Source organism: Crotalus tigris, unplaced genomic scaffold, assembly GCF_016545835.1.
Source record: "Crotalus tigris isolate CLP2741 ecotype Arizona unplaced genomic scaffold, ASM1654583v1 scf7180000017568.12009008, whole genome shotgun sequence".
In the NCBI taxonomy this organism is placed as follows: Eukaryota; Metazoa; Chordata; class Lepidosauria; order Squamata; family Viperidae; genus Crotalus; species Crotalus tigris.
The window spans coordinates 11,677,054-11,702,222 of NW_024096478.1; the positions used below are offsets into that span (position 1 = coordinate 11,677,054).

The 25,169-nt window shown below is 36.7% G+C and overlaps 2 protein-coding genes across 2 annotated transcripts in view; one reads left to right on the forward strand and one right to left on the reverse strand.

Moving 5' to 3' along the window:
- Window positions 1-17,298, reverse strand: part of KCTD18 (potassium channel tetramerization domain containing 18) — a 42,885-nt gene extending 25,587 nt beyond the window's left edge. The window contains exon 1 of the mRNA XM_039353682.1: window positions 17,159-17,298. The gene's annotated coding sequence lies outside the window, so the exon portion shown is untranslated. The remainder of the gene's footprint in view (window positions 1-17,158) is intronic.
- AOX1 (aldehyde oxidase 1) overlaps window positions 16,268-25,169 on the forward strand; it is a 71,998-nt gene continuing 63,096 nt past the window's right edge. The window contains exons 1-5 of the mRNA XM_039353624.1: window positions 16,268-16,402; window positions 20,509-20,566; window positions 22,038-22,134; window positions 22,928-23,036; window positions 24,882-25,008. Of these exons, the coding sequence (XP_039209558.1) occupies window positions 16,349-16,402; window positions 20,509-20,566; window positions 22,038-22,134; window positions 22,928-23,036; window positions 24,882-25,008 (445 nt within the window). The 5' untranslated portion in view covers window positions 16,268-16,348. The remainder of the gene's footprint in view (window positions 16,403-20,508; window positions 20,567-22,037; window positions 22,135-22,927; window positions 23,037-24,881; window positions 25,009-25,169) is intronic.

Sequence of the window (25,169 nt, forward strand, 5' to 3'; positions counted from 1 at the left end):
ATCCTTTAAATAGATTTCATAATTTCTTTCTCAGTGATTTCACTTATTTTCCTTTAATTGTTCACTTTAATCTCTTACCAAGTTTCAGAATGAAATAAGCAAAATAAATAGGTATTGGAAAACATTTTGTTATCAATACAAATTTAACCTTTTCAAAGATTACATAGTATTTTCTGAATTAAAATTATTTCAAAAGTTATATATTATGAGTAACGTGAACATTTTTATATCACTTTAGCTATTGTAGGTGAATAAATACGGTTTCAAAACAATGTTACATAGTTTGAGGTTTTTCTATCCCTACAGATATTATAAAAATCACACCCTAGATCTATTCTTAGAAATAGCAGCTATGGATCAAGTAGAGCAGGAAACATTTGTGCAGCATGCTTTCTTAGCTTTATTTCTGAGAAATAAAGCTAGGGTTGCTTAACAATGGTTTTGTTAGAGTTGAGCTGAAGCCTGTTCTACTCCATTTAGATCATGAGTTCACACTCGCCATGTCATATGAACTGTTGCGACATATCTTGACTTTTTTTACATTGCTGGAGCTGGGGTGGGCGTGGCTTCCATATGATGCAACCAGCCAGGGGGCCAGCAGTTTGACACTCTTGATTTAGATCCCCATAGACTCCAGATTCTTGGGAAGACCTTAATGACATCACTTATTCAGCCAGGGACTGGAATTATAGCTGAGATATCATCAGCAAGTGATAATACTTTACTTCATGTGAATGGATGAGCTTACCCAGTGACTTCATTTAGAAATTAAATAGAAGCAATGAAAATCTAGAAATGTCTTCTCTCCTACTAATGTTGATTGGAAATCACCTGAGAAAGGAGGAAAACCAGTGCAAATCTATGCCTTCCCTCATTCCAAACTTTGAAAATTGATGCAGAAAATTATAATGATTGAATGGTATCAAAAGCCATTGAGAGAGCAAGAAGGATGAGGATGAATAGTGATCAGCTAGTTTGGTCAACATGTTGTCCATATTCACCTACTTTTTATTTGTTGATCTAGGTATATTAAACCTTACAATTAAAGGTATACAGTTCTAGAAAAGAACCAGCAACAACAAAACCTGAAGATTATTTTTTTAAATATCTTTGGGACTTAAAACTATTGTATTTCAGAATACCTTGTCATTATGAATCCTTTGTTATTCACCTTGCCATATCAGAATAACACTTATTGGGATAGTGATTTGCCACCTCAATTTGGGTTGTCTTGGCAGTATAATCAAATGTATTATGATCATTTTGGGAGGGAGAAAGTTTTGTCCACCTTCTAAGATTAAGCACCTGTTTGGGAATCTGCCCATGACTGATCAAGGATTATCTAATCATATGAACACACTTTTCTATAAGGAGACAAAGAATGCACAATAAGTTTTTATAAACACTGAAGTTTTAATCAAAGTTAAAATAAACATCATGTGTCTGGGTGCTTAAACAGGGAAAGCATGTTATTTGCAGGAAAATAAAGAATAGAATAAGACTGTTCAGTTATTAAAGAGGTTGGAAGTTCTGTAATCTAGGAAGAATAAGGGCTGGAAATAGGGAGTGAGGGTTGTTCTCTTTTTTGTCCTCCTGTGTCTGGCAGATGTGGCCTAAAATTAAATATTATCTGGCTTTTTTAGTATCTTTTTACTGTATCTTTTGTATTATCACCATAGTAGTCATACAAACGTTCATGTGACCTTGTAAATTGTCTGCTTTTTTTACCTAGTTTGTTGTCAGACTTATGTCTAGATTTTAGTTATTTCCTAATTCCAGCAATTGTCTTCAATTCAGATGCTTTAAATCTATGATAACTCTGTGTTTGTGTGTTTATGTGTGAGCAAGCACACACATGCCTTCAGATCAGTGTTGATTCCTGGCAACTACCCGGACAAGTCCCGCAGTTTTCTTGGCAAAGTTTTTCAGAAGAGACTGAGAAAGAAAGACTGACCCAGGTCCCTCAGTTGGCTGCTTTGTGCCTTGGAATTAGTTTTCAGAGGCTCCTTGTTTCTAGCCCAATGCCTTAACCACCACACCAAATGCCCGCCTATGATCACTGCAGTCTATAGATAAATAAATAAAGGTATGCTGGAAAAATACTGCAGTTGAAAAACCAGTCTTTCTGGTTGATATTGGAGAAAGTAATTTCATATGCATGTAGATCTAAATAGAATTTTCCCCTCAGTTTTTCATTGTAATGTTTGTTGCAAGTGCCAGAAAATTAAACAATATGTTCTCCTTTTCTTCCCAATTGCCCTACTTTCCAATTGTTCATATCCTCCTTTGTCTATTCAGATATCTGGTAACTGGTTTTCTTCAGTGAGAACACCCATATTGTCTTTGCACTGAACATTTTCTATTAAGTCTCAAACCTGCATTCAGGAATTCCAGTTGTGATATGGAATGCAACAATCCTCAGAAGTAAATTCTGCTGATTTTGACATGGACTAACTCCCAAGTAATTGTGCATGCGTCATCCTAATATAAATAAATGAAGTTCGTGAAGGATGTTGACAATCCATTTCTCACATTATTCCAATGTTCTGGAAATAAGTAGAATAACTGAAGCAAGAGAGGAGGGAAAGAGGATAGGAATGAAAAAGGAGGGGAAAGAGAAAGACGAGGAAAGAGGGAAAGAGGAAGGCAAGAGAAAAAATGGGAAAGGAAAATTTGTTTCAAATAGAGCAAAAAAGAGAAAAATAACTGCTGTTGCAATAGTACACAATCACTTGCTATTGCTAAGTGGGAGGCATTAAAGATAGTTACAGTATTGACTTCTTTGACCTCTGGTGTTTGGAGAAGACTCCTAGAATAACATAAGACACTCAAGAAAGCAAATGAATGTACCATTGAGCAAGTCAACTCAGAATTCTCACTTAAGACACAAATAACCAGGCTCAAATATTCCACCTCAAACACATGATGCAAAGACCCAGCTGTCTAGAAAAGACTGTAATGCTGGGAAAGGTGGGAGAAAAAAGAAGATCAGTAGCTGGAGGGGTGACTCAGTTATGATGGTGATGAATGCACTGCTGAGAGACTTGAAAGAACAGGCTGGGTATAGATTGTCATGGAGAAGGTTTATCTATCTAGACACTAAGCTGAAAATGACTTGTTGGCACATAATCAAGGCATTTGCCTTGATTGCCCCAAAAAAATGCAATTCTGCTATGGTTGCTTGAAAGAGACCTCCAATTGTGATACAATGTACTCACTTTTAACCAAAACAGGAAAATATTTAACACAAAATGGCCATCCAATCTGTTTGTTGTCTATTTCTACTTCAAGTCATTTTCAGGAAAGGTACAGGAAAGTTGTCTGTCATCAAGTAGGTAAAGCAAATAGTTGTTTCCTCAGGACGGAGGTAATATGCAGTCTTTATGAAGAAAGACTTGTTTAACTTGGCATGGAAATTTTACAAGGTATTTTAGGGCTGTACAGCATTTTGGATTCAAAGGAAAACTGCTTCAGAGAGGGTATGAATGAATGTTCATTTAGCCCATTTGCAATTTTTTAAACAAAATGTTTGTTTGGCCAGGATGACATGATGCCCTCCAAACCAGCTTTACCATTTCAAATCCAAATGCTGCATAGCTCTAGCATTTTCCAAACAATTAAGATCTTATCTTAATCCCTAATCAGATCTCTGGCTCTTCCCTCAGTAATTTTCAAGATATTATGAGTTTGTGGTTACATCTCAACCTCTGTTAAGCTACCATGTACTCTTTCTCCTGTTTCTGAACTCCTCTTCTGCTGTCTCCCTGCACCTGCACCCGTTGACTACCATCTCTCCAGACAAGCTTCCTGACGCTTCACAAGTCCAATCAATCTCCTCTAACAATCTTTATCCACAGTCTCTTCATGCCTCCCATTATTTACCACTACTCACTGCATTTTAATCAAACTCCCTCCACAGTGTGTGTTCTCCCATCCAGCACCTCTGCAAGCCCCAGCCCCAAGTGCCTGCACTGTGCCCACCTTTTGCCTGGATAGGTATGGCATATGAACATGGTCCCATGGGCATTTTCTCCCTTTGCCGAAGTCAGCAATAGCACTTAGGCTTAATTACTGTTTCACAGTGCTTTACTGCTCTCTCTAAGCAGTTTACAGAGTCAATATATTGCTCCCAACAATCTGGGTCCTCTTTTTACCAACTTCAGAAGGATGGAAGGCTGAGTCAACCTTGAACTCCTGACAGTGGGCAGTCAGCCTGCAAGAATCCATTCTAACCACTGTGGCACCACGGCTCTTCACGAAAGCTGGCATCCCCACTGACTTTGCTTGTGGGAAGCTGAAAGGGAAAATCAAAAATGGTGGCTGTGGCTCCCTGCATTGTCATAATCATGACCTATGCACTTGAGCACCTAGATTATGATCATATCGCCCTGGACATGCTGCAGTGAAGACCACCTGGAAATTTCAAATGGTACAGAAGATAGTAATGGCCATGTCTCAGTGTTCCTGTGTAAGCCCTCAGTTTTGTGAGCTGCACTGGTTGTGGTTTGCTTCCAGGTGTAATTCACAATGCTAGTTATTATCTGTCACGTCTCAGGCCATGCACTGACGAACATACAGAAACATGATTGCAAACTTTATTAGGAAGTTTATGAAGCAAATGAATAATGAATAAGTAACAAAGGAAGTGTGAATGCAAATGCATATGCACACATACCAGAAAAATCAAGTTGCCCAAAGCTCAGCAAGTTTGCCTTGAGAGACTTTCAATTCCAAAGTCAGGCACAAGAGGGGTCAAGTGAAATCCAAGTGACAAATGTCTAAGAAAGGTCATCAGGTCCAGAGTCATAGTCACAAGGTTTCAAGTTAGGAGTCAAAGCACATAAAATCTAGGCAAACAAATATTTATTGCCATTGGAGAAGCTTGAGTTTGCTGCTCTTCTTAAAAAAAGTAACTCCAGTGTTACTCATATGGAAAGAGGGGGTTCCTTTCTTACAGGGAGCTTTGCAAGGCATCTTTCCTCTCTATGTGGCAAGCCTTTGTACTGAGAGAAGGTGGCAGCTCCTCATCTTTCAATTTCAAGACCAGCATTAGCTGTGTTTCCAAGTTACTAGGCAGTGCAGCCTCCTCTGCTTGCAACACTGAAACTGTCTCAGTGTCAGTTTCCTCATCAGAGTCAATGCTGGCTATGACACTATCCCCTCCTCAGGATCTTCTTCTGCAATTTGAAAAGGCTTATCTAGGTACTGCTGATAGAAAAAATATATGAGGCTTGGAGCATGTATACCACCCATGTCTTCTCAGGAATGCTTCTCTGGTCTATAACCTTTTCAGTCCATACAATTCTGGAGACATTCCCAGTGAAGAAGGAAGTCCAAAATATGGCCTACCTTATATTCAGCTTTCTCTTCTACCACAATGGGTGGTGTGGTTGTTGAGATAAAACAATGAGGATTTGGAGGTGCAGCAGAGCCCAATAAGGAAAGATGGGATACAGGGTGAACATGAAATGTGTTTGAATATTAGCAGCTTGGGTTGGTAGTTGGGCTATTGGTTTGATCTTCGAGCTTGGCAATTTGGCTGCAAACAATTCGTTTGGACATTTGGCTACAAACCATTCGTGGGGACATCTTCAGTGCACTTTGAAGATGTCCCCCCCAAATGGAGACAAAACGTTTGCAGCTCAGAGATCAAACCAACAGCCCAAGTGAGCCAGTTTCTTTGATGGATATCAGATAAGGTGATGAGACTGCAACTAATTCCCCCCCTGCTGAAGGATGCCCAGCCGGGTGATGACAATTGGCAAAGCGTTCATAATTGTCCTTGTCCTTCATAAGTGGTCCTGGAAAATTTGATGAATTGCTAATAATTCCTGCAAGAGCTTATCTGAGCTGGAACAGAGGAAGCTGGAGAGGTCAGAGGAAAGACCCAGTGATGAGCACACAGCCAAAGATACTGCTCAACTCTTTTTACAACATGTTTTCCATGGTCCATAATTTACTGCCAAGTTTTGGCAAGAAATGTTCAAAAGTCTGCATGTCCAGATCTATTTCTTTTCCAGAATCAGATGGGCAGATGGAATGAGAGAATGGGATTCTGAAACAATATCTCAGATGTTTTGTTAACTACCGGCGAGACAAGTGTGTGGACTTCTCGCACAGGCCAAGTTTGCTTAAAATAATGAACAACATTTATTATTCATGTTCATGGCACTTTTGGGGAATCCCCTGGTTCTCAACAAAGTTAATGTCCATGAATTCATCATGGCCTGGATTTGCAAGACAGGCTTTCCTGTAATTTCAGCAGAACAGAAAATACTAGGTCCTTCAATAGGATGGTATGATGTGTTTACTTAACTTGCAAAAATTTGTCTCTAATTTACTATCCCTTGTAATCCAGGTGGGCTCCATTTCCCCAAAGAAACTAAATTTGGCAGGTTATATAGCAGCTAGGTGTCCTTTGCCCCCATAGGTCCTCTTTGCACCTTTGTGGCTTTTCTGTTCTGGTAAGTCAAGGGCAAGCACCTCAACCCAAATGGCTTCATCTGGCGATGTCAATTCATGGATAGGTATTGCAAGGGAAACTGCAGGATTGACAACAGGTCTATTGACTCAGATCCAGATTTCTTCTGCTGTAAATACCCATCAATCTGATAGCACAGCTATATTAATTCAGGTTCCTGAACATTCATTTCTAGCCAATCCTGAAATTGATTTAAAAGCAGTTTTGTTCCAAGCTAAATCTTGACAAATTAACTTAAGCTAGTTGGGTGTAGTGGTTAAGATACCGACCTAGAAACCAGGATTCTGAATTGTAGTTCTGCCTTAGGGATGAAAGCCAACTGGGTGACTTTGGGCCAGTAGCTCTCTGTCAACCCAACATATCTTATAAGGTTGTTGTGGGGAAAATAGGGAAGGAGATAGAAAATTATTTCTCTTTTGTTCAGGATGTGTGCGTGAAAGAGAGACGTGCCAGCAAAGTCAACTTAGGCATTTTCCAAATTTTTGAAGGTTCACCATCATTGCTCTAGCTTATATAAAATTACATTGCTCCCAAAAGGTAGGAAATTGAGATAGCATGCCGTCAATTTTTCTGAGCACACCATGAGACATTTTTAATGTATCAGGAAGAACCTGTCTCTAAACTGCAAGTGTGTCTGTTTGCAAGCCTCATTTAGTAAATTGAGCAACTACTTCTTTATATATTGGTGTATGCTTGGCCTGGGATAGGACATTGGGCAGTGAAGCTCCTCAGACAATTCTTCATCTGGCAACTCTGGAACTGGCTGCTCATTGATGGTTTCCTCTTCAGGATTCAAGCCTAAATGGCATAAGCGTGATTATTTGACGGACTGCCTGTCTCCCATAACATCTGCCTAGCCAATTCAATCCTGTAAGGATGAATTCTTTAGGGATGAATTCTGAATTCCTTCAGTTAAACAATGTCATCTCTCAGGATATTGGAAGCATGCCTTCTTTGTAGCAGTGTCTGCTCTGTAGAACAAGGTTTCCCCAAGATCCAATTGGCCCCCATTCCACTGTTATTTAGAAGAGCCATGAAGACCTGGCCCTTACACAGGCATTGATCAGGGACAGTGAGCCCCCCCCCTTGGTTCTTCATGTTGCCATATTTTATCTTAACATTATGTTTTATTGATTTTGTTTATTCATTCATTTAATTTCTAGGACTACCCATCCCAACCAAGTGACTCTGGGCAGTTTACAATTCTCAAACAAAAATTTAAAAACAATAAAAATAATTGTAAAATGAATATACACAGCAGCCAAGATAATTAATGAATTAACAGTAGAGCCCAAAAATAGGCTCTTAACATATTCAGAGCCGCAGGCCCAGGTACACAGCTAAGTTTATTTACTTATTTATTCATCAATTCATTTATTTATTAAGATTTATATTTTAAAGCCTTACAAAAAAAAACCCAACTGGATTGGGACCATTCTAATCTTTGAAGGAAGAATATTCCACAGCACAGGAGCTGCAGCAGAGAAGACCCATCTTAATTGCAAATGACAATAATCATTGGAGAGGATGGTTCAAGTGGGATGATGTCCCTTCTGAGATGTGCAAATGCATCCTGACTTCATTGTGAGCACCAGCGATGACTACTGTTGAGGAGTTGGAAATTTACTCAGTTTTTCTAGCTCCAATGTTTTCCACATCCTTATTTTGGGTCTATTTTTCAATATTCCTCTTCTATTAGAATTTAAAATCTGAATCTTTTGAAACTCAAAAGGTTTTCCGTAGGCAAACTTTGAGATGTAACACATTTAGCTTGTTTTATGGATAAAGTTCTAAATCAGCGGTTCTCAACCTATGGGTTGCGACCCCATTTGGGGTTGATCGACCATTTTTCGGGGTCGCCAAAGGTGGCGATCCGCCATTTTTCGCGGCGGCGCACACGCGCACCACGCATGGGGGCAGCCCCGTGCACACACGTCGCGCATGGGGGCCGTCACGCATGCGCGGCACCGCGCATGCACAGAACGTTTGTGTGACGGGGGTCGCCGTCACACAAACGTTGAGAAGCACTGTTCTAAATCATTATTTTTCAATCAAATGTGAATTTTAATTTTTCATCCTAGATTGCTAACAGAGTTAAAGGTTCCAATGTCTAATGTTCACTTCTATGCAAAAAGTACCGCAACCTTTCCTAATGCCCTGTGGTTCATTTGGATCTGTTGGAATGGATGTAAGTATAGCCATAAAGGTAAAGTAAGCAATACATTTTCGAATTCAGGATCGGGGAACTTGATACACATCAACACTAATTTGCTCTTGATGCCTTACAGGCAAATGTTGCATTTGGTTTAATTATTCTTTTGATCCTTTATATTAAAAGAAACCAAGAGTTGCCACATAAACACAAATGACTAATAAGGGCACACAATTTTTTTTAGAAAATTAAAGTAGTGGAAGATTATAGTCAAAAGGTATGATGGAGAGCAAAGTCATCAGTTTGCCTTCTAATAAATGTTGTGTGTCTAGCTACCAAGACAGCCATTTTTTATGTGGGCAAGGCATGCATCCCAAATGCCTGCAAGTCCTGAAATTATCAATTTTCCTGCTTTTATTTGAATAGGAATCTGTGTGCTCCTCAGCAACTCCTTCTATGCTGATGTTTTTATACGAGGACTATACCTGCTGCTAGAATTCCAACTGAACACTTGTGTGCAAACAAAGAATATTAATGTCTCTTTGTATAATATTTGCTACAAATTGTAGAAAATCTTAAATTTATCTACTGAATTGGTGGGGGAAATTCGTATTGATCATGTTAAATAGGAGTGTTGAGACTGCAACTTTGGAAAAGTGAATGTTTTTATGACACAAATCTTTGGCTTTCCAGAAAAAGAAGATTGTAGTGTTATGATAGAAGTGTTGAAGCCTCTGGATTTTCTGCAGAAATGTCACTTGCCAGTCTCACGGGCAATTGTGCATAGGGACCTCTGCAGTAACTAACAGCAGTACAACATTTCATCACAAAAACAGAAGCATCTTTGTAAGGGATAATAAGATCAGAAATTGTTTAATGATCTTATGAAAAAAAATTAACCCTAATGGCCTAATAGTTGTAAAATGGAGTTAATTGAGCTTTTAGAAGTGCAAGATTGTTGTTGTTTAGATCTCAGCCATAACCGCAAGCAGAGGAAATACAAAAATAAAGATAGAGCTTATGCTAGCAAAAGTAGGTCATGGTTAACACAACAGGTACAGACGCAAGGGGCTTTTTCCTGGGAGGGGAAAGAGAAATGTATTCTGTTTAGGCGCTTCAGATTAGTTGATCAGGATGAGCAAATGGGCTGTTGAGTGAGATAGGGGAGGGGGGAACCACCTTCATGAGAGGTTATAAATGTATGCTTTTTAAAATTGTGGGTGTGGCTTTTTCTTCTGCATGAGTTAAGTCCACCAGCTTTTGCAAAAGCTTTATCCAAATAAAATTTTCTTCTTGGAATTCCAGTTGAGTTTGTTTGTCTTTTGGACCTTGAGCCATATCCTAGACAATCTTGAAAATATTTCTGTAAAAAAGTTATTTTTCTTTCTTCTATTCTGTCAGAAGGATTAAAACACCTTTTCTGGGTTCATTCTAAGCTGGAAATAAAACACACCAGACAATCAGTGGAGATCAAAGATATTATATTTATTCAACTCAGTTGCTAAATAACTTTGGGTAATGACTGCAAAGCACTGCTTTTTCCAATTCCCTTTTATTGCTAACTTTAGTTTAAAAATCATTACTGTATCAATAGAATGGAATGTGTTAGCTTATTACAAGAACATTTTTCCTTAGTAAATGCCTCTTTATTTATAGAAAATGTGGGTATTTTATCTAGATATGTGTTTTTCTATGCATAAAATACATGTTTTCATTTATATATGTATGCATGAATTTTGCTATGTCATGCAGCCATTTGTTTATGGCCTCCCCCCCCTCTAACCTCTACTTTCTGAGGCTTTTATGCCTCAGGGAGGCATTAGGGAAATATTTTGAAACTTGAAGGGCCAGTCTTAGAAATTTGAGTAAAACAAGTTTTAATAGTGCAAATTGGAGAAGGGCCCAGCTGGGCACCATAAAAAAGTGCTATTGGCTTGGCTTTGGATAGTTTTGATTACTGCAGATATATAGCGGCTACCTTTCTCTTGAGAAATTTGAGGAGGACAGTTGAGAACACTTATTTTATCCTATCTCTTGCAGAAAAATAGACAAATTATATTTGTGAGATGGATAAAATTTTGGATTTCTTCCAGATTTTCTATTCATTAACATCACTGCTTCTTAACAAGAGCAGACCTGCCCAGTGCCAGGCCAGGGAATGCTGTTGATTGAGGAAACATACATCTAGAAATAACATTTTTAATCTCAATATTTTAACAATGCCAATTGCTATGGGAAAAATTGTTTTCATACTATTTTAGAGCCAAGACATAACTACTGCTTTTAACCTGCCCTATTACTCTCAGCATAAGAAATGGAGGGAGGCTAAACTTGGAAGCACTGTTGAAGAATTTGCTGAATAGCTCTAGAGTTATATAGCATTCTTGTTTTCATTTTCATTTTTTAAAAATCTTTTGTTAAGGTTGTATTATATTATAAAATATAAATTCTGACTGCACTTGCATATATAGGATTAATTGCTTTCTACACAAACCTGGAGTTGATGAGTTGAGTACTTATTGTATATCTTATATAAGCACATGGCACATTTCCTAGTTTGTCATGGTTATTATTATAAATTTTGAAACATGCTCATTCCTATGTTACAGTTGTACACATTTAAAACTTTCTGTGTATTCTTGTAACAAATAAAAGCTATTGTTAAGCCAAATATAATTCAAAACAAACAAGAAAATGGCTCTTAAAATTAACATAGGCTTGGGCAAAGGCATTTAATAAATTACAAGTATTCTTATTTTCAGATTAATGAGGGTTTCATAAATATAAAGTCTGCCCCAAGTGATTGATATTAGTTAACTTTGGGTAAGTAAGTCTGTTTATTCTATAAATCAGATGGAATCAGGAAGTTCAAAAGTCCTTCACTCTATTTATACCAAAGAAGTTCTGCTTACTTAGAAAATTTAAATTTTTAGAGTGCACTCACTTTGAACTTCCTTTGACCTGTTTTTCTGAATGCAATAGATATCAGGCAGCATGAAATTTGGATTTAGGAATTCAATTCAGTTCAAAAGAAGATCAGTAAAGTTCCAAATCATTTTCTTTTTCCAAATCAAATGGAATGGAATGAAATGAATGAAATCTGTTATTAATATCAAAGGACCCAATTCATATGATTGTGAATCTTCAGATCAGAAGTGAACTCAAAGAACATTCTGCCTCCCATATTTAATCAGCTACTTAAGCAGTCTGAACCAAATTTTGGTAGTATATTGTACTTTCTTTTAAGAGCATAAATTCCTGTTCCTTTTCATAGCTATGGAGCAGAAATAATTGGAACTTATTGCCACAACCTGGAATTTATCATGACATGTAGTTGTACATCCTGGCCTTATACCTGAAATAGTTGCTTCTATTACTGTTAGAACAAATTGGCCATCAACATCTTATTCAACTCCCTTACCCAAAATGAAAAGGACCTCTCTAATACTAGAAATGAAATTGGTTATACTATGTCACACTGAAGCTTGTGAAAGCTCCTCATCCCTAGGATATATTTTTGACTGAATCTACTGTGCACCACATAATTGTGAAGAATGCTACTAGAAACAGTGCCATCATGCATCCTTCCTCTTTATCTGCCAACATAACCACGTGCATCAGTAATCCAGCTGTAGAAATGATAGAGAAATGCTTTTATTGTACATAGAACATGAGATAAGGAAGAAAACTCGTTTAAGAATGGGACAGAAGAAATATCTCAGTAATGAAGTGCCTGTTTTCTACAAAGTACAGTTTCAAGTTTCCAGAAAAATAATAAATAGAAATCAGGTTTCTAAGCATTGACATTAGAGACAATTTTCAAAATGGGTGCTTAAAGGAAATAGTAGGTGTCAGCACCTCACTGAGACCCAACAAAATCCCAAGAACCCAAGAAATGAAACCCAAGAAATGTTTCTAGGCAAAAACTTTCTCCAGTGTCACCTGATGATAATCATGAAGATTGTTTGCTTTGAGATATGTTACGGAAATGTACTGTTCTTTCAGATTAAATTACAAATCTTACAGGTCTTGCAAGTGTATATATAATTCCAACGATAAGCAATGTGGCACCCATAGTATCAGAAGTAGGACCAATTGAAACTGGTTTTTCTATTCCCTGAAATTCCTTCAGGTCAAATATATGTGGTGCAGAGTCAGGTATTTTCTCCAATGAGTTTCACTATGTTCTTCCCATCTTTTACAAAATGAGATTACTAAACCTACAGTAAATCAAGAGAGGAGAAGTGAGAACTTAATTTTTTCCTCTTCAGAAAACATTTTTTTTAATTTAAAATTATGACCATGGTAGTCATAAGTGTCCACTGGGGAGGTTCAAGTGAATTCCACATCAGGATACAAGAAGCATGGAAGTTAGGGTTTGCATCATAGTGTCAAATGTCCTTCATCATGGGTTGTACAAACATCCATGGGAATAACTGCTATTCTCCCACGCAAGAAGAGGTGAAACCACCACAGGTATGGAGTGCAAGATATACTTTTGTTTTTAATGATACAGAAACCTCATCTGGTGCAACCTGTTTATGAGGATCATATAATATAAAATTTCCCCATAGAAATCAATATGTGTCCTAGTTCTTGGTCATTTCTCTAGTCCTATTTAACATCTACATGAATCTGCTGGAAGAATTCACTCATCTATTCAGGAGGAGCTATTATCAATATGCATCTGATATTCATCTTCATAATGTCACCCTGAGCTGAATGGGGGATCTAGTAAAAGTTGTTCCAGTGTGTGGAAATTGCCCAAACTTGGATTGGAAGGAACCCAAGCAAAATGGATGGTTGAAAATTCTTTTTTTTAATTGAAAAGTTTTACAAAAATTACAAAATATAATCTATCCATCTTCTCCAAACCGAAATGTATCTTTCTTGTGAATAATCCTTCAAATAAGCAGAAATCTTAGCCATTTCTGCTAAATTTGACACTTTAAGCGTCGATTCTTCTATAGTAGGCAAACAATCCTTCTTCCAATATTGCCCTACCAACAGCCTTGCTGCTGTTATTAAATTCAACATCAAATTAGTTTCCTTAACATCAAAATCTACAATAATACCCAACAAAAATAATTGAGGAGTAAACTTTATCTTTCTTTTAAAAATATTCTGAATGATCCACCAAATTTTAATCCAAAAAGCTTTTACATTTCTACAAGTCCACCAAATATGAAAATAAGTTGCATCCAAACTACCACATCTCCAACATTTGGGCTGCAAGTTAGGATACATACAAGACAACTTTTGGGGATCCAAATGCCACCTATAAAACATTTCATAAAAATTTTCTCTCAAATTTTGAGCTTGAGTAAATTTTATGTTTCTAACCTAAATTGTCTCCCATGTATCCAATAGAATAGGCTCTTGAATATTTTGTGCCCATTTTACCATACAATCTTTAACTAATTCCGTTTCAGAATCCAATTCTATTAAAACATTATAAATTCTCTTTATATGAGCTAGAGTTTGATCTTTAATCTGTTTTATCAAATTCGCACCCTCTAAAGTAATGCCAACCTTTTGATCTAAACTCCACCTAGCTAACAATTGATTATATTGAAACCAAGAGTGTACAATATTTTCTTCCTTCAACTCAGCTAAAGATTTTAATTGCCAATCCTTCCCTACCAAATCAAGTAATTTCTTATAAGAAATCCTGTCCAAATTCAATCCTCTAGTTACCCCCTCGATGGTTGAAAATTCTTATGGCTGCTGACGCCAAAATAATACCAACTTTGATTCTCAGCTAGATTATTCTTCACCAGAAAAAGAAAAGCCACAACCTTCTGGACTCACAACTCCTAATGGACAGGTAGAATCTGTGACCAGGCAGCTCTGGCCCAACCCTAGACTACTTATTAGAGCAGCAGCCCCAACATTTTGACCACCAGGGACCGGTTCCATGGAGAGAGTTTTTCCTCAGACCAGAGGGGACGTGGTTTCATGTGCTACCTGCATCCCGCAGATGGAGGTTCACTTGTTTGCACAGCCTGATTTCTGGCATGCCATGGACCGGACCAGGGGTTGGGGACCCGTGTATTAGAGGTTTATTGGGAACAGGATGCATTGTTATCTCATAACTGGATTCCTGTATTTTTGCTGTATCAGATTGCATTTGTAGACCATTGGAAACTTTGACTGGCCCAAAAAGCCTATTAAGCCAAGCAGCTTAACAAACTGCAAATATTGGCACAGGAACAGCATCGGTTATCAGTTATTGCAAAGTGTAATTCATGTACTGCTCAATATTTATACATTCATGTATAGCTAGAGGCCTAGCTATCTAATAGATAACCTGCAAGTAACTTCTTCCCATGCAGAATCGGTGACAAAGGAGTGCCTGTTGAAAATTCCCTTTTATCTCAAGGTACAACGGGAAGAGGACATGAAACTGAGCAGTTTCACTGAGGTATCCTTCCTTTGGAACAACTTGCTTACAAGCAATGGTGGCTTGCATTTGCACAGCTTTCAATCAACTAATAACAGCATTTTTTTGCAAACTGGCTTTTGGAATTGATCACGGGATTTTCGGAGCCAAGGTATTTATGCCTGTTTTGTATTATAATTATAACTAATTATAAATTAGTTATTTATATTCTCGCATTGCACACTGCTTAGACTCCTTTGAAACTAAGATAGTCTAAACATTTTATAAATTAAAAAATGTAAAATTGTTCCTTGGTTTTTCATGGTCATGTTAGCAGATAGCATATACCGTAATCCTATATCTGAATGAAATAAATATTGTCCTTTGTACCATGTGAAATAGGTTTTTTAGCTAAGAACTAGAAAACCTGTGACCCATTGAGTCATCTTTACAAAGATATTTCCTTACCAGATTCCTTAATGACTTCAGCAGTGACAGAGCTTCTTATGTATTGCCTTCACTGGAAAAGGGATACATTCAGAGATGTATTTGCTTTGAAAATAGCTTATGTTGAACTATACAGCACAATCAAGCATCAGCACAGGAAATGTTTTCTGACATTTTGTGTTATGTCACAAAGGATTTTACGTTAACGTTTATGTCGTAGTTCTGTAAAATTTGCCAAATTTCACTTCTATGGGAGTCCTGCATTTCGGATTTTGGATGCTTTCTGTAAATTAGCCCATTTGAGGTACCTTGGTTCAAAAGGTTTTGCCCTGTGATGCATCATTTCACCCAGTTAAAGGACTAGGAAAGCGCCATGCTTACTAAACATTTCAGTCATGAGTGCCATTTCACTGGGCTGTAATCTAGCAGCTGAGAAAGGAGAGGAAGAGCTTTTCATGTCTTACTTTTTGCACAGCCCCCTGTTCTCCCATCATTTTCCTGGATGCTTCCCTTCCTAAAATTCCCTACCTTCCAGAACACTTGCAAGTGAAGTAGGAATAAATGAATATGCTTTCCTCTAAGGGAAAAGTCCAGAGGATGTTCTCTTCCCAGTTTTTGAACTCTGGACTTAAATTAGTGCAGTGATTCTTAAAGTAACTTGATTTACCTCTAAATAGTGTTAAATTCTTCCAACTAAATAAATCCATCTATGCTTGGAGATGAAGAAAAACCACCTTCCAAGGAGATTTTGAATAATTCTATTCAGGCTCCTCCTCCCTCATTTCATTTGTTGCTTAGTGTCTAAAAATTGATTGTCATTGAAAAATCCTTCATTCTTTACCACATCATTCCTGATAGTTCTAAAAGTGCGCTTTTCAGTTGCAAAATGACTTGTCCTCAACCATCAGATGAGCTTGTATTTTTTGTGAATGGAAGGAAGGTAAGGATTGCTTTTCTCTAACAGAACATATATTCTTCTTTTTAAAAAATCAGGAAGGTAAAGAATGCCCTATGATGCTATATTATTCCTGACACTGTACAGTGATTCATTCTGATTTGCAATATATTATATCTTTACAGTACAAGGGAGAGATCTGTGTATATGCACTAGTAATTGCTTACCCAGAAATAAAACTACATAATTGTGACATACTTATTAACTTATTAAATAGAACAGGTATACAGTGATCTTAAATCCATTAAATGAACTGAACTGTTACAGAAATGATTTTGTTATATTGTGTAATTATTATTATTATTATAAAGAGTTTGCCAAGACTAAGCTAATTAAGACATTGCTAAACAATAATCTGAAAAGTGATTAAGAATTAAGTCAGATAACATTTTTTTCTATTTAAAACTGGTAATTAGGTAGTCTTATGATTATAGCATCAATTTACAAATATGTTAAGTAGCTTTTTGCCAGATTTACTACAAACTGATATTCTCAAGGGGCACTTTAGTTTGCATGACACATGAAAGAAAACAAGAAGGCATCCAGAAATATATTTTACAAATTTTCAACTAGAAAATTTTGAAGGGAGAGGTTTAAAATGTGGAACTTTAAATGTCCCCTTCCCTTAGGTCTGAAGTGAATTACATTTTTGCTTTTTTATATTTTAGAATTCTAGTACAGTGTAATAAAAGCACAAAACAGGGTATTAAAATATAAAGAAATACCCAGGAAACAACCTACCTCATTCATATTCCTGTTAACATTTTGCAGTCTTCTCTTACTCTTTCCCTTGCTCTCTTTTCTGCAAACATGCCATAACTAGAACATGTTCCAGTCAGGGGATATTGTCTTTCCATGTTTACATTTAGCAATCATTCTTAATAGTGCCAACTTCAGTAACTAGGCTGTTAGACTTCTGAGTATTGAACAGATAATTTGTTCAGATCATAAATCAAACTGGAATCATAAGTGACATCATCTAGTACTCAGCAATCCAAAATGCAACTACAGAGTCAAATTTCATTTCAAAAATCATCTATAATCTTGTTAAGAAATGTTTGCCACAACTTGGAAGACTGTTTCTAAATCCAACGAAGAGAGAGAAAAGATCATTAGAATTGGGTCGCTGATAATATTTTTTTTAAATTGTATCACTGTTCTGACACTACTCACAGGTTCTTTCTTCACCTTACACAGTTTTAATTTGGAGATACGGTGAGACAATATATATTTGGAAGAAACATCTGATTTAATTTAGAGAAGTAAATGGACACCTGAAGGAACTTAAGGTGTTGCCTCAAGTTCATTCCTAGTCAGGTAAACATGGTGCCTTGGGGCTTTACCAGAGTTTATCAATTAATAAAAATCACAGCTCAGCCAGTCTTAACTTGCCATTTGAGTAATAAAATAAGTAACAGAAGGAGGTGTGAATAACGCCACTGCTCCCTGAATATTTTAATTAGAAACAAAAGAACCATTGCCTTCAGAGGTCCCTTTGAACTACAATTGTTTATAATGTATTCCAAATAGTCTCTATATTCCAAAAAGCCTCTGTAAGGAGATGCAAAAAATAAAATAGTTTTCATATCATAAACAACTATAAACCTATCTATACTGTGATGTTTTCTTTTTTTATATATCCAAGTTTTTTATTAATTTTCCGATATTGCATTTACATATTTGAAAAGTAGCGTGGCGGTTGAGCATCGTATTTCCATTACATTTAAATATCATCAATACAAATCTCAAAGTATTACAACAACAAATTCCCTCTCTTTCCCCCATAAGAGCTACTATCATATTCAGATCAATACAGTTCTTATTCTATCAATCAAACAAAAAATACCTTTCTAATATTCATCAATAATCTTCAGTCTATACATATTTTAATTAATTTGACATTCCATCTTTTAGACAATAACCTAATAAGTTTTTCTTAACTTTAATTTTGCATTAATATTTAAATTTAACGTTTAATCTTTATTATTTCCAGATTTTAAATGATCCCAATTTCTCAGTCTCCTATCTCATATTTAGGGCTACTAATTTTTCTTTTCTTTTCCTTTTTCTACTTCTTTCCTTTCTTCCTTTCCAGAAAAAGAGAAAAATAAATAAATAAACCATCAGCATTTATACCACAAGCTAATATACAAATTTAATTATTAGTATTTATACTTCTAAGTTTTATTTAACCTGTGTCTCAACTCATGACAATATCTTAAATTCAAGTCTTGGTTATCTATAAACATTCAAACTTTTAGCAAATCAGTAACCTGGTAATTGATTTTCCCTTAATATTTTAATTTAACATTTAATATTTATCTTTTTTCCAAATTTTAATTAAACACAATTCCTTTATCACAATTTCTCATATGATCTAATATTTAAAATACAGACCTTATATGTAAAATCTATCATATATCTTAGCAAACTAATAAGACAATATAATATTCTTATTTCAATATTTATATTTCTATATTTTATAAAACCATTTTTTATCTCAAATCATTACAATATCTTATATTCAAAATACATATTCTATCTATTTAAATATATTCTATTTTAGATCTCATATATAAATCAAAACCCCAATCCCTTTCAGTCTAATTCTAGCTTTTTTCCTCTGCCAAATCATCTTTTGTATCTTCGCTTTTAAATCATCAAAAAGATCTCCTTGTATTGTTGTAACTATTGTTTGATATTGATAAAGGCGTTCAGTTGCTGTTTTCTTAAGAGGGCTAGCTGGTTTAACAGATTGTCTCTTTATTTTTCCAGTTCGATGCAGTTGTCCTAAAGTATTTATCTTGTCTTTCATCTGTTTTTCTTTTTTGTCTTCAAATTCCTTCTGGTTTATTAGAAAAGTCCTTTCCTTGTTCTCTATTATCAGTTTCCTTCCTGTGTTTTCCACAGTTTGTATTTGTTGAGTATCTAAGTCTTCTGTCATAACATTTGATTGTTTCCCCTTCTCTATAGAATTCTGTATAGATGATTCTTTAGTTGAAGTCATAGTTTGAGCTTGCATAAAGAGAGTTTGGATAATTGCTTTTAACATATAAAGAATTTGTTTCTCTACTTCCTCTGTGGGAGAAATCCATTCCTGTTCTTCTTCTATTGTCATATATTAAACTAAACAAAAAACTTACAATCAGAAAGTCCACCAAGTAAAAAGCTGAGCTGAGTTTCTTGCAGATGGTGCTTCAAGGTTACTTTGTATCTTATCTGTTTTTAAGGCAATCAACAAGTCTTTCTTAAAGAATAGCAGGTTACAGTCTCAAATTTAGCCAGCAAATGTCACTATGATGTTTTCTTATGAGAGAGTAGAAATCTTTTAGTAGAACTTTATGATGGTTTGTTCCCATCAACATATCAATACCTAAAGGATTTTTTCGTGCATCGCACAGAGAGTAAAATGTAAATGGAGCTATATTGCCAAGGGAGGGAGGGTGGACGGAAAGATGGTCTATTTCTTGTCTTTTGATTTGCTATGGTCTTTCTTATGGCTTTATTCTAATGGTTTTATTGTATCTGAATGTCCACAGCCCAAAGAATTTTGCATTGTCCTTCTCTACTAACAGATGTCTCAAATCTCAGTTGAATTAACTCAAACATGCTAAGACCGTGGTGGCAAACCTATGGCACAGGTGCCACAGATGGCATGCAGAGCCCTTTCTGTGGGCTTGCGCGCTGTCACCCCAGTCCTATGCCATCAGTGGGGTTTTATAAAAACTTTTTGCTTTAGGCCTCTGTCGCCATCTCGCAAAGTTGGAATTGAATGATTGAACTTTTTAGTCCCACTCAGTCTGCTGTTACCACTGCAGCCACACCCACTCAATAGGCCACACCCACCCAATGGGCCACACCCACCCAGCACCCAACAATACATAAGTGTGTTTTGGGTTGCAGTTTGGGCACTCGCTCTCTAAAAGGTTCGCCATCACTGTGCTAAGAGATTTGTAAGCTTGTAATGCTAAGCCTAAGTAAGAAGGAGGGGGAAGTATTCGGTATTAAATTCCACTCTTAAAAGCAACATTAAACCTATTGGGGAAAAGTGCATTATATCTTTATAACTGTTAAATCTTCTTTCAATGCAGGTGATAGAGAACTACCCCGATCCTGAAGAATACTTGCTTAATTACCTGAGAAAGGAGCGTATCCTTTTTCTTTACAGTGTTTCTGTTAGAGTGTACAGCTTTCCACACAAAAATAAGCCCCAAAAATAAGCACACATTCAAAATGAGTAGGAAGCATAGTTTAGAAAAACTTTATCTATAAAATATATATAAACATGATACATACAGTTTCATTCAACTCTGGGGAACACAACAACTCTTAACTTAGAGATCAGAAAAACGACACAGAGAAGACTAAGAGAGGCCTAGATGTAGGCTGGATCACATGCCTCACACAGCCAATACTGTGTCTTAATCAAAAACAGTTCTCATTGGCTGGTTTGTTGCTATGGCTATTCCAGTTCATAAAATTTCTTACACAGTGACAGTTTCATAATAAATTCTGTTGATTATGCAAAATGCATGATAATTTTCCTGTAACCAAAGTAAACCTCAGTTCCCTACGAAAACAAAGCCTTTTGGTTCCTATTTATTCATATTATGCAAAGTAGATTCTCAGAAATTAACACCTTTCCTAAAATAATAGCATTGATAGATAGATCGAAGTATTACTTTATATTTCAGTTGTGGGTGCAGGAATGGAAAATCGGAAAATGTTGCTTTCCCTATTTTTGTGGGACAGGCTCCCAAAAGTGCAACTTCAAACCAGCTACTAAAAGTTTGTACTTGGGTTTTTCTTAGTTTACAAATATTGGTATCAAATTTAATTACAAGAATAGAAAAGCCTTCAAGATATTATTTACAGTGCCACTTGATGTTTACTGTATTTTTTTAAAAAATAACCTTTTTTATTTCCTGGATATAATTTATCCTAAATATACCTTGCAATAGATATATGTGCAAAGATTATTCCTGCTCAACTGCTTTGTGGATATTCAGAAACTTACACAATATATTTAGACTGAACATGTATTTATGACAGTTGCAGCATCCCGGGATCATGTACTTGCTCTTTGCAACCTTCCCAGCCAGCTTCTGACAAGCAAAGTCAAAACCAGATTCGCTTAACAACCACACAATTCTCTTAACAATTGCAATGATTTGTTTCATAACTGTGGCAAAAAAAGGTTGTAAAATCAGGCGTGACTTACTTAACAACTGCCTTGCTTAGCAATTATAATTCTGGTCCCAGTTATGGCTGTAAGTCGAGGAATACTTTAACAGGATGTACTTTAACAGGATAACAGAGTTGGAAGGGACTTTGTAGGTCATCTCATCCAACCCCCCGCCCAAGCAGGAGACTCTACACCATGTCTGACAGATGATGGTCCAGTCTCTTTTTGAAAGCTTCCAATGATGAAGCTCCCACAACTTCTGAAGGCAATTTATTCCATAGATTGATTGTCCTCACTGTAAGGAAATTTATCCTTATTTATTTTCTTCCCACTTGTTCCCTATGGAAATTTAAAGTAATGGGGAAATGGTTCTGTCAAAATATACAGTCTTTAATGGAAATCAGTTTTTCTTTCCTTAACAATATGCTATATCAGTCCACCTGACTGGAACTAAATATGGCTGTGGAATTGGAGGCTGTGGGGCCTGTACTGTGATGATATCAACCTATAATCCTGAAACCAAAAAAATACAGTATCCTTCAGAAGGAGGGAAGTTGGATTCTGCCTAAAGATTATGCAAAGTTAAGGAAACTTTCTGATGTAGCTTGTGGAAATACAGATAGCAAAAAAATAATTCTGTCAGACAAGAATAACCAAAAACAGAGTGGTGAAGCAGTTGGAATCTTAGTGGGCCCACATGAATTTAAGAGGCCTGATGCCAAGCTTTGGTTAAAATAATAAATACCTGTTCAAGCTACAGAGCTTCAAAAGAAGATATTCACTGTCCCTCCTTACTTCCTTTATTATATAAGTTGGTGGGATGCTTGTGAAACTCTGTAGCACTTCTCTTGGCTGCAAATCTTTTGAATCGTTACCAAAGTAAGAACAGGTTATAACTGGTGATTGATGGAATATATCCTTTAATTCAACCCTATTGGTACTTTGTCCTATATTCTAATGCTTCCTGATGGCTGGTTTCAAAGTAAGAAGGTGTAAAAAAAGAAAGCAAGGGTCTTGCAGGGGACCATCAAGCACAAAGGTTCTCTTCTCACAGCTTTTTATTTCAATTCAAATCACAGGAATTATTTTTGAATTCTATTACATCTCTAATGAAAATCAATACATGGATATTTAATGTAAATTTGCATCAACTTTGACTCAAGTGATAGCAAATATTATTCCAAGGTGCTGACCCAACATTAGGGTCTCTCTGAAGGGCTATGAAATGCTGAGGTCCCAGACAACATGTCAGATTAGATGGTGTAGAGATCATTTGCAACTATTTAATGGTTAAGCATGTGGATACTCTCCTTTACATCCCAAAGTCATTATCCAGCCAACTCTTGTCTGCTTCCATTGTGCTCCATCCATGGTGCTGCAATAACCACTGTAGAAGGAGTGGGAACCACAAAGACCAAACTTAATCCTATACAGGTAAGAGTAATAAATAAGCGGTTATACCAGTTAAGATTTGTTTTTTTCAAAACTGAATTGAGAGTTAGAATCTATAGTTTTTTCTCAGGCCTGGTTCATACCATCTGAGTTGAAGAATAACTCTTAACAATTTTCTGTTCCCAACTTCCTTAGCTCCCATCTCACTAAATACCTCTTTCTCATGGTTCTCCTTATCTGGCTGTTGTGATTGCAATAACAGATTCCTTCTTCCTTCCCATTCATTGATATATGTGCCAAGGTATTTGATGAATGTATTGCTGCTCTAACTGTGACCCACATTTGCCAGAGAACGGAAGGGCTCCCCTATCACCCTTTGCCAGTGCTTTTTTTGTAAAAAAAAAAAAAAAAAAGGTTCTGGAACTCATGCACAGCTCTGGTGGACTGATAGAAGCCTCTAGCACACCACATCCTTTATGGAGCGGGGGCAGATCACATGAGCAGCATCAGCTGACAGATGACATTGTCACAGCTTTTGAGAGGGTGTTTGTCTTCTGCCACCTCGTCCTCCGGAGCCTCTGATGACACAGAAGCTTCCTCCGGAGCCAGAGTGACTAAGGCAGTGGCAGTGCTGCTGCTTTGGGAGCACACCTGGTCCCTTGAAGAGATTCACTCCAGTAACCAGTCCTGGTCCCTGGCAGTCAACACAGGGTTGAGGAAAGCTGACAGCGGCGGGGGGAGCGCCGTGAACCAAGGCAGAGAAGAGGGTCTGCTTTCAGGTTCGTGGAAATTTTCCGGGTCGATGCCCCCGATTTCCCCAGGCAGCTTTCTTTCACCGAGCCAGAGCTTAACTCGCATTAGTGGCTTAGAAGGAGCCGGTTCTTCCCTTCAAAAAAAGGTGCCGGAACACCGTTCCGGTGCGTTCTATGACAAAAAAAAGCACTGCCCCTTGCAATGTAGAATCAGGTTTATGACAGATTCTTTAAAGGATTACAACTAAACTTTTATGTGGTAGTTTGAAATGTTAATGCACTTGTCTGACCTCTGTTCCCATGGGGCCTTTTAGGGTGAGATCTCTATTTTTGGCAGTATTTTCATTTATTTTGTCAGTGAATATATAACAAATTGTCAAGTTGGGCATTGGTTCTGCATCAAAAATGTGGGCATGTAGGAGCTTTGTAATATAGAGATAAAACATTTAGGAAGATTTCTTCTTAAGTCTTGCACTGCAGGCTACAATTTAAGGCAGTGAGAAAAAAAGTGTAGCATAGAGGCTGTACTGCGTGTGGTGAAAGTTTGTACAGGCATCAGCCCTTGCAATGCAGTTTTTGCTCAAGATTCATGCAGTGTATGCAGCAGAGGAGAAAGAGCATTTGTGACAATTTCTGTCGCCTTATTTTAGACATACAGTGTATATACAACAACATTTTCTCTTTTTAAAAAGTAATTGTTTTTTATAATAATCAATGGAAAAAATCCTGTAAATACAGTATAGAGTTGGAATAATAAGGTCATAAGGATAACAATTCATAAACAAATCATTATGGCAACAATTAATTCAAGTCCACGCTGTGAAAAAAATAGTTATTTTATTTATTTTATTTAGAAAATTTATATTGCTGCCTCCTTGCACATGGCGATTCAAAGTGGCTTACACAGATATAAAAACAATCTATAAAAGAATAAAAGTAACAAATAATAATAATAAAATAATAATCCCCACCCACCGCCACCCCCGCGACAACTCACATTCAAACTAACCATTTAATGGGCTCAAGCCTGCTCTGGATTCCCCAGGCCTGCTGGCAGAACCAGGTCTTCAGTTAGAAATATATGTACAAGATAATGTTTTCCTGTGGATTATAAATTTAGATATTTTGATTCCAGGAAAGGCTGGCAACGTGTTTTGGCTCTCAGTGTGGCTTCTGTACTCCTGGAATGGTGATGTCTATGTATTCTCTTCTGAGAAATCATCCTGAACCCAGCATGGAGCAGATTGTTGCATCTTTGGACGGTAGGCTATCTTTCTCCAAAAAAATTATATTTCTTTCAAAGCTTGTTAGTAATTTAGACACACACCACAAGAAGCAGCTATTTTTTACAGGTAATAACTGTATAATGTATAATTTTAATGTAATAAATTAAAATATATAAAGTAATCAAGTTTTGATTAAG